At 39.7% G+C, this 10,258-nt stretch overlaps 1 protein-coding gene across 1 annotated transcript; it reads left to right on the top strand.

The window, feature by feature from the left end:
• The first annotated feature begins 1,001 nt into the window (after positions 1-1,001).
• On the top strand, positions 1,002-9,047 carry LOC139731885 (nuclear nucleic acid-binding protein C1D-like). Its single transcript, XM_071642764.1, has 6 exons — positions 1,002-1,134; positions 4,317-4,383; positions 5,352-5,407; positions 6,875-6,929; positions 8,091-8,159; positions 8,983-9,047. Exons 1-6 carry the CDS (start codon positions 1,018-1,020, stop codon positions 9,045-9,047), a joined length of 429 nt encoding a protein of 142 aa, XP_071498865.1. The 5' UTR covers positions 1,002-1,017.
• The last annotated feature ends 1,211 nt before the right edge of the window (positions 9,048-10,258 follow it).

Raw genomic sequence — 10,258 nt, 5'->3', positions numbered from 1 at the left:
ATCTGAGCCGTACGTTGTGAAAATGTGAATTTTGAACTGCACCCTTACTGGAAAGTCGATTTCGTCATCTTTACGATCACTTCCGACAAATGAAACTGATATGGTATAATCTTCAAGTGTAGTTCTTTATTAATTCATAATGTTAGATTAGTGTAAAAAAACATGTAGAGTCGGGTAATTTTAATTCTTAATTCGTCAATTTTTGTGGAATTTTTATTCGCACACCCCTTTGTCTGTACCCTATGTACCGCTCATGTTTCATAAGAAGGGACAGCGAAAATTAATTATCATCATGAAGACATATCTTCCATTGAGAGTGATGAGTCATGATGCAATGCCGCATAAATCAATTGTCATCCTATCTGTGAGGCAGCTCCAGTTTAGCACATACTTCAAATATTTCTTTGTGGCGGCATCAAACATGGAATCAAAGAAAATGACACTGTTGTAACTCCATCCCTTGAACCTCCTTGCTCAAACCAATGAACCTGTCTGGAAATTTTGAATTGAGAGATTGTAGCATAATTTTCAAGAAATGAAGCAATGCGAGTGACAGAAAAATAAAACCAGTACAAGCTGTTTGAATGTACCAGTTTTTTTTTTTATTTGTGTGTGTGTGTGTGTGTGTGTGTGTGTGTGTTATTTACATTCCGTATTTAAAGTACTCAATAGTATGCAATTCAGCGATAAGCCAACAATAATCCTCAACAAGTGCGGCAACTACCAAAGTTATTAGGTGGGACACAATTTTAAAAAAAAAAAATGCATTTTTTTTTTTTTTTTTTTTTTTTTTTTTTTTTTTTTTTTTTGTCCTCTAAAATTCAGATTCATTCGTTCCTCATGCGATCGCGATTGCTCGCGATGCAATCGCGATGCGATCTAAGCCAAGCATGCGATGCAGCGACGAGCGCTTGCGCTTTGCGGAGGATTTCGATCGACATCTCACCACAGAACTCTTCACGCGGTACGCACGCACGATCAACCAGCGCTGACGCGACGTGGACAAACGATGTCGACATGGAGGCTCCCAAGGAAATAAGCAAAAGTTTGGAGGTCTTCAAATCGTCTCTGCATGATGTAGAAGAAACATTTGAATCTCTGTTTTCAGTTAGTCTTGCAGATATACACAGGAAGGTAAGTTATAGTAGAAACGGAGATGTGAAAGTTCCACGCTTCCGTGCCGTGCCTGTCTACTCGATTCATTCTTTAGACTGGTCCCATGTATGGAGATTCACGTTAGGAGGCACCTCAGTACTTTTATGTAGCTCATGCGCTCATGCTCATCAACCTCGTGCTGAGTGAATCAGTTTTCAGCAACCTGCTGTCTACAATACATGTATGTACATTTATAGGCCTATGGAGTAGATCTCAAGGTTCTTACATTCATTGGCATTATCGTGAAATAGTCCACCACTCCATTCACCGCCATTCATTTCGTCATAAGTTTATCATAGCCGGTGACTACATCAACATGCTTTCAAATTCAACCTCCATACGACCATAGACTTTGCACATTACATGGTGAAGACGTGAAATTTTACGGTTAAGACGCACACACAGAACAAGAAGGGACTGGGGACCGATATCACGATTTGGCCCATTCATCACTCTGTGTATTCCTGGATATTCAACTGTCTTCAATCAAGACTGTAACACTGACTGGCTGTGAGTGTGACTGCAACTGGAGACGGACTGTGGTCAGAATGCCGGAGTGGAAGTGCTGTGCCTGCGCCTGTGTTTGTCCGGTCCTCGTCCCATTGACATTGCACAGTGTGATGTGAAGGTTTTACCATTTGTAAATTTAGTGGGCGTGTATGGTGGTGGTGTGCAAGGATATGGCAGTGGATAATCGTGCACTTTACGGCCCAAGATTATTGGTACCTCATTCCTCATACGCCAAGGCCAAGGGAAGGTGAGGGATACTATAGTCGATAACATAGATAGTAACCCCGGGGCGCTCCTTGTACACAGTTATACTGTGGGAGCGCCCCAAGTAAAAAGAGTGCTATAGTATTTCTGTAAGTGTAAGTTGGAAAAGCAACACAAATTTTTGCGTAACTATAAGTTTCGTAATTTACCAGCAAAAGGCTTACTTTTATAATGTGCGTACATTTTTTACCTTATTCATACAATTCGTTCCCTTGTTAATTTCCACATTTATCCCATGTAGATGTACCTCCCGTTCATTCTTTGGCTTTCAATGCAACCTTGCGTGGCACTTTACGCATTGGCGATTGGCGATATGAATAAGGCATGAGAGTCGCAATGATTTTAGCCTTTGGACCAGGCCCTTTCGCTGCGCGCAGTGTAGTGGCGGGCGACAGGGTTTGAGTGAAACGCCCACACCATCGGGCGCCACACGATGTCATGCAGCAAGAGTGCCTGGTCAAAAAGGCTACAGTGCTACCGACTCCTGCAAGCGCAGAGGTTTCAAATCCCGTCTTCGTGAGCAGTTGTCGATCTCGGAGTTCCCTGCTGACTGAATCATTTAAAGTCATCAATTTAGACAGAAATGGAATATTAACGGACTATAATGTCCGCGTATTCTCTTGTCAATAATTGGAATACATCGGTAAGTATTCAAATTGACACATTTTTACTATATAAGGTTAAATTTAACCGCGATACTACGCCTTTCCAGATCCAAAATCCTACAATGCTCAACCCCGACGCTATGCGTTGGGGCTGGTCGCAGTTAGGTGAGGGACTGATATCCCATGAACCACCACGCACTGAGCAGCTGGCGAGCTTCTCTTGCTGTATGGAATGCTGTTTGACGAGTGCTAAGTTCATTAAAGCCTACCTCACTGCGCTTCTGACACATCGATCACACAGTAAACACTTAGGAACACCGTGTGTGATATCACATGCCTTTGCCAATGCTCTCCACTGCAGGAAAGTGTGAGAAAGTTGGCAGTAAGTCTGCAATACAATAGCTTCCTTTTTTGAACGTCCTAGCTAGCCACAACAGTGAATACATTTTTATCCCGCTCCTTCATCCATTCTAACCCCATCACAAATCGCGCAAATCACCCACGCCACGCGGGCAAGGCTTGTGTGTGTGTGTGTCCTTGTTGTGACTGCCCGTAAATCGGTTACTGTGTAGACGATGTAAACATTTTCATTATTTCACAGAATAATTTCGCCAAGACAGTGGATATATGTGATTATGTCCTCTGCAATGGGTTAATTGGTGATCTGCTTGAGATATAATGCACCATCCATTCATTTAATATCATGAAAGAAGGATGAAAGTTTTCCACTGCTTGTGTTCTGTGTTCCATTGTGTGCCAATATGCAGAAAACCCTGTTTGTCTCTGCTCAATTACGCCACGCAGGGAAGGGCGATAGAGCAACCATGTGGCATACCATATTAAGTGCTTTCATTATGCACACTCACGTTGACACATACACACATTGCATCCCAACGTGAAATATCACACACATGCACACAGTACAGTACCGGAACACATGCTGTGGAACCTGCGGTGCCTGATAGGTACTCTAATCCACACGCACTGCTCGATTGGGGTATAATCTCGCACCAATAAAATAGGGCCGTAAAGTGCACGATTGCCTGACAGTGTATGCGCTTATGAATACTGCACAATGTGGGCATGGCAGTGTGGCATGTGGTATGAATATTAGATACTACTTTATTTTTTAAGTCATGCTACAATTAATACTAGTTGTGTATGTTGTCTGTGGTGAGATGATTTGATAGTGTGTAACGATAGCAAGCGCACAAGGACAAACTTAAAGATATAAGTAGTTTACAGGCAGTGCACACATACAGTAAAGCTTACGTGTTTCATACTCCAACGAATGACAATGATTCACTTCAGCTTGTGTCTTAGGTTTGTTCTGCTACATTGTACATAATGTACATACAACTACAACTTGTGCATTGTGGCTGATCATGCATCCCCTCAAGCATACAATGTAGTCTGATTTTATATCCTTTAGACCGTCCAAAGTTCTAGGCTTTTACTAGTTTTGCAAGGGATTATTGATATTGCCTTGGAGAAAAAAGAAAAATGACCTAGAAAACCTGACCATCTTGTGATGTGGTGAAGTGTAAATGTGATTGAAATAAACAATCAGCAGAGGGCTATTGCTATGCTGAGCAGTTTGAACAGTTGCTATGATTCACTGTAGGTATTTGTGTTATGTAACACCATGCCTACTTCTGCCTTACATTAAAGATTTATGACTTTATGCAGTTTTATTTGTTGATTTGTTTTGTCAATTCCCATTTGACTTGCTGTAATATGAAGTTTATCGTCAATTCTCACGTACATTGTACTTGATCACAGATGGATGTGCTTGATAAAGCAAAGCTGCAGCTGGTTTCTGCATATGCCATCAACTCACTGTTCTGGAGTAAGTTCTGTTTTATGTAATTTCATGTGCCCAGATGTGGCCACCCATGATAAAAGGAACCATATACTTGTGTAAGCTGGAAACAGTTGAGGATGAAATTCAAATTTGAAGTCAGATATCAAAATCAGTCTAAACCAACTACATGTACTATTTTCTGTCTTTGACGTGATTTGCAATTTAATGAGGTTAAGGTGGCTAGAAGACTCCAGTAAGTCGCCACAGAGCTCTGCCTGACAAGAAAATGTACCCACATATATAGAAAGGCATTCATCACATCTATGCACATATCTGACAAAAGCCTTCTAACAGGCCAGCATCATACCAGACTTGGACAGGGCAAGGAGGAGGAAGGGAAATCTGGAAACCAAAGATTGCCTCACACTCACATTCCTTAAGTGCCATTGAGAAGACAAGATAACTCCTATCCCTCTCAACCTTATCGGATCCATATAGGCGAGATCCAAGATCTCGTCTTCTTGTCTTCTCAAAATTCTTGGGTCTGAGAAGACGTGTAGATGAGATCTTGTAATTGTACCTCTCCATTTTGTCTTCTTGGACCCGAGAATTCCAGAAGACAAGAACTTGGATCTCATCTTGTCAAACGTGAAAAGGTCGAGAAGGTGAAAAGTTATGGCATCTTTTCCTTGGCACTTATGTGCTTCGCGAGTACATTGATTAATCTTATTGTACATGGAATTAGAACAGAAGAATATGGATATACAGTAATGTCCTAACTTTTTAAAGGAAATCAACCTGGCCAAACTTTAATCTCCTTTTGTTGTATTCAATGGCTCACAATGTCGAACTCCATTTTTGTAATTGTTGTTAAAATGGGCTTTAGAGTGATGAACACATTATATTCATACCTTATTCATGTATGTTTGTGTCGAACCAGATTGTCATCAGTGTTCTGTATTTGTATAATGATGTATTCTTTACCAGTGACATTATCCTTTTCCCCTATGCAGTGTATCTTTGCACACAAGGCGTTGACCCCAGGCAGCATCCTATCAAGCAAGAGTTGGTAATTATGATATTAATAATAAATTCTCAGAAAAGAATAATACAGTGCACTCCTGTTATAATGAACATGATTGCTGGTATCAAAATTCTTGTTCAAACAAAGTAAAAATGTATAGGTGTATGTCGCAGAAGTAGCATGATCTGCTATTTTTGTACACTTTGCTGTTCCACTATAATGAAATTTAAAGATAATGAGAAAACTGCTGGTCCCAAGGACTTTGTTATAACAGGAGTTGCCTGTACCATAAGAATATAATAATATAAGATTTCAACATTCATAACGTAACAACAATATAATCAAAATGATAAGTTATCAGTATTCATTGGAGTTTTTCAAAATCTGCAAAATGTTGACTGCTTAAGCTGATATTATTTTTACAAACACTCTGTCGTCAAATGTCCTGGATTTCACACATACATAGTACTATGTATTTCGGAGAGGAGATTTTTGGACTCTACATATACATTGCAACCAGACTGATATATGGCTTTACTAAATTCACTGTGATAGGCAGGGACATTTCCACGAAAGCATTTAAATACTCGTGAAAGAACCTGAAACTTGATACGATCCTTTATCCGCAACCAGTGGTGACTTTGCAGTGAGCAGGATGGGAATTATGTGTTCAAATTTCCTCTTGCATGTTGCAAGACTTGCAGCTGAATTTTTCTGTCATATAATGTAATAATTTAGTAAGTAATATTTGTGTTTCTGAAAATTGTAATATTCTGTCCCAGCGATTCATGCACAATATGATGTATACCAAGTGACATAGGCAGCTCTGTTGACAGTCTCTTGTAATTCAGCGCATATTTCATGTCAAAGGCTCTGGTACATTGTATTCCTGTTTTTGTTAATAGTAGAAGCAAACTTTGAATAACTTTATCGCTATGCATGCATGTTATGTTTCAAGAAATTTTTGCTGTCTATTATGTAGTGTATTAATGAGAATACTACAAATTATTGTTCTCAGATTCAGTGGTCCATTTTCTAAGGTGTTTTCAACAGTGAATGGAGGTCTTTGTGCAAGTCTATGGCTGTGTCGATGTCCTTGGTGTAGAGGCCAATGCCAAGTTCCTTTTTAGCAAACTGTGAGAGGATTGCATTTGTGCGCTCGTTCTGGTTCTTGGGGAGACTATGGATGACCAAGCACTTTCAATGGCTGTTCCGCTACGTTATCGATTTCTTTGTTGACTTCATTAAGTCTCCAATGGAGGTGCTTGAGTTGATTAGAGATGGCCAGAACTTCTCTCTCTTGATGCTCCATGTCCAAGTGGAAAGACTCAATGTGATACCTGTTATGTGATGTTATCGAATATTGTATTTTGTGAAGCATGAGGAATAAATCAAATCAATTAAAAGACTTTATTATCCGTTTTAATTTATAAGGTAACCTACCAGGTTTATTATGCATTTGCAAGTACTCTTTCTTATAATTGTACCCTGTATTGGTTGGTTCACCTACAGCGCAGGATACAGGAATACATGGGCAAAGTCAAAGAGATAACGGACAAGAAGAAAGGTGAGTTCAGACGTGTTGGGTCATTCATGAATTGACCTGAGATGTGCGAGAAAAGTGGACATCACATAGACTTAAGAATGAACAGCTCACAGACTTGAATCCAGAGGCTGTTGCTGCATTCCATGCATAAAACAGTAAAGTTTAATAATGGCAAGTGCAGTTTATAGGTTATGCACCAATTGAGTATGATGCAGTCCAGAGATTTTGGCAGCACGTGAAGACTAAATGAAAGTGTACTTCACGAGGAAGCAAATCTCGTGAAATGCAGGCTGTAATGTCATCGTTTCAACATCACACTTTTCAAACTTTAGAGGGGGAAGAAGACAAACCTCTGGTCAGTAGCACATAAGCAGGTATGAATAATGCATGTATGGCAAATGTTTAAACCTTCAGCAAGGCAATGATGAGTGGTTTGAATTCACAGCAAGGGGCTCCGATCCCCCCCCCCCCCCAAGCATCTGAAGTCTATTATATATGTACGTACATGTATATATGAATTTTTGTACAATGATGACAATCTATCCCCGCGTTCACATTGGTCCCCACGATGCGGGGAAAGTCCCATGCCGCGGGACTTTCTCCTCCAAAACTATAATGTGAACGCTCACTGGGACTTGTCCCCTCGTCCCCGCGAAGCAAATCGGGTACGGGGACAAGATTTGGAGGGGAGAGTGACCTTGGGGCGCAATTGATAGCGTCCAGCTGTGGTCATCAAATGTGCGCATGCGCTATGCTTGGATTCAAGTGGCAGAGCTCGCTCCAAGCCCCAAAATGCCCCCACAGCTCAGGGACAGATGAGATACCAATGTGAACGGTCAGTCGTAAAAAAGATAAGATCGCTTGTGGCTGTCCCCGCGTCACGGGGACCAATGTGAACGCAGGGAATCACAATCTTATGTTTCATTATCCTTATACTTAGAAAAAAAAATACAAAAGGAAAATCAAAATATTCTTGAAATGTTGTTCAAAGTCCTGTTAGATATATTGTTGTTGGGTTGTTGTGTGTGTGTGTGTGTGTGTGTGTGTGTGTGTGTGTGTGTGTGTGTGTGTGTGTGTGTGTGTAAATTATTCCCTGTCACAAGTACATGTGCATCTGCTAGTTTATGTAGTGCATTTTATAATGAAAACATGCTGAAGTCAGATACTGTTCCTTTCTGCCAGCGGCCAAACTGGACAAAGATGCTGCAAAGAGATTTGTCAGGAATGCGCTCTGGGAGAATGAAGAAGAAGGTGAGAAGCACTCCATGCATTAGCAATTTACCTTTCAATATTGATTTACGTATCAAAATTTACCCTCTATTGAACAGACATGAATGTTCCGAATTTATGGTCACTTTCATCATGTGATCATTCCAAACTTAGATTCAAATATGCAAATCCCTGATGATACTGTAAAACACAATATTTTCGCAGCATGAAAATTTTGCGAATTTGAGCCGACAGCCTTTCACACAGCATGAAATTTTCGCGACTTGCCACTGGCATCCAATGCATATTGCGTAGGCAAGAACTTTCGCGTGCATTTTAATTTTGTAAATGTTGCCGCTCGCGAAATTCGTGAAATTAAAATGCATGTGAATATTCCTCGTTTTACAGTAATTACTTTTTACCCATTGAAATGGGGTCATTTGACACATCAACAAGGCAAAAATCATGATGTTGAATAAATGAGCCAAAAAAAGTGGTGTCCTCATCTCACTTTTGACTTTACAGTTTGGAAGTCTTTATGTTGGCTACTGGCATCATACTGAATTGTGACATGTTGAATTTTTAGTCCACTAAATCAGTATACATAGGCAAAAACTTTACTTCATTTATTAGATAAAATTGTATAACTGTGCCAATACAATGCACAACCTTGTTCAATCCGAATGTTTGTGGCACAAAATTCTGACAAAGGGAAAGTAACAAAATATGAGCACATAGGGAAGACTTTAACATGTAAAGTTGTACACTTTACAAGATACAACCTGTATTCATGTTAGTGTATGGGCAATCTGTGTGTTATGTTTGTTCTCCATGACATGTGCATTATTTTCCTGTCTTGTTGCAGCCAAATCCTCTCCAGCAAAGAGGAAAGCTGAAGATTCACCAGGCCCATCAAAGAAGTCAAGATGACGAATGTGGGTTGATTCGACATGAACTTTACATAAATGGCAAGTTTGGGAATGATACTGGCGCATGCCAATCTACAGCCGGTCCACACTTGGGAGATCTGTACAGCAGTCAAGCATCATTTGCACATGTGTTGACAAAAACTGACAGAAATGTGGAGGCTTAAGTCACTGTGCAAGTCTAATGGACGATGAACTATAAGCAGCCGAAATGATGTGGAAAGTTCTCAGAGTCGACGGAACTTACTACAATGAGATAACAGCTAGTCCTGTAATGCAACTAGATCACGAGTGAGAACTACAGAAAGTGTCATGAAACTTGATGTTCATCATTTGATGCATTTGTTAGTATATTCCGTGTTCACACAACTCATAAAAATTACAAACTTACAATACGTGAAACCTCATTTGCAGTATTGCGGGTGAAAACATTGTCTTGTTGGCGTGTTTGTGTCAGAAAAGGGTGTATGGACGAATAGTTTTGTTAACATTTTGTACCGTTATTTGTTAACATGCTTTTAGACCATCTGACATTATATTTAGAATATTTGTTTTACTTTCCACATTCTGTTGGCATGGTTGTGTGTCAGAAAAGGGTGTATGGACGAATAGTTTTGTTAACATGTTGTACCGTTACTTGTTAACATGCTTTTAAACCATCCAACATTTTACCTAGAAAATTTGTTTTATTTTCCACGTCTTTCCAATCTTCTTGTGATGAGTAGAGCAAGTAAGGGAAATGATGACTGTCGTATTGTTAATTCTTCATACATATCTCTCCCCCTTGGCTCAAAATTCCATTTGATTTCCTACAAAATCCTCAAAAGATTGTCAAAGTGTGTTGGTATCCAACAATGCATCTTTTGTTCACATATCGGGTTTATCATAACTATGGAGGACTATATTTAGCTAGTCTAATATTTCGCGAATCAGGACTTCCGGACAATTTAGCTCGTGGTTAAATTTGCAATCGAAAAGTACATTTCTGAACAGAGAGATGTATGCGTGCACATCCATTCTTGTTGGGGATCAGGGTTAATAATTTTGTGTTGTTTTCAATTTGCGAATAGCACCCAACTCGCAAAATTCGCAAAAATAAAGTCTCACGAAATATTTGGCATATAGAGTATACATTTTTCTTCATTCCTCTTTGTTGTTGCATTCAGTTTTTTGTTTTTGCCTGAAATTATTTTAAACTGTAATTTTGAAAATGTA

This window comes from Diadema antillarum, unplaced genomic scaffold (genome assembly GCF_040938485.1).
Source record: "Diadema antillarum isolate AM-2024a unplaced genomic scaffold, OU_Dant_1.0 scf00000023, whole genome shotgun sequence".
Classification (NCBI taxonomy): domain Eukaryota; kingdom Metazoa; phylum Echinodermata; class Echinoidea; order Diadematoida; family Diadematidae; genus Diadema; species Diadema antillarum.
The sequence above is the reverse complement of the archived record's forward strand: the minus strand, read 5'-3'. Positions and strand labels throughout refer to the sequence as shown.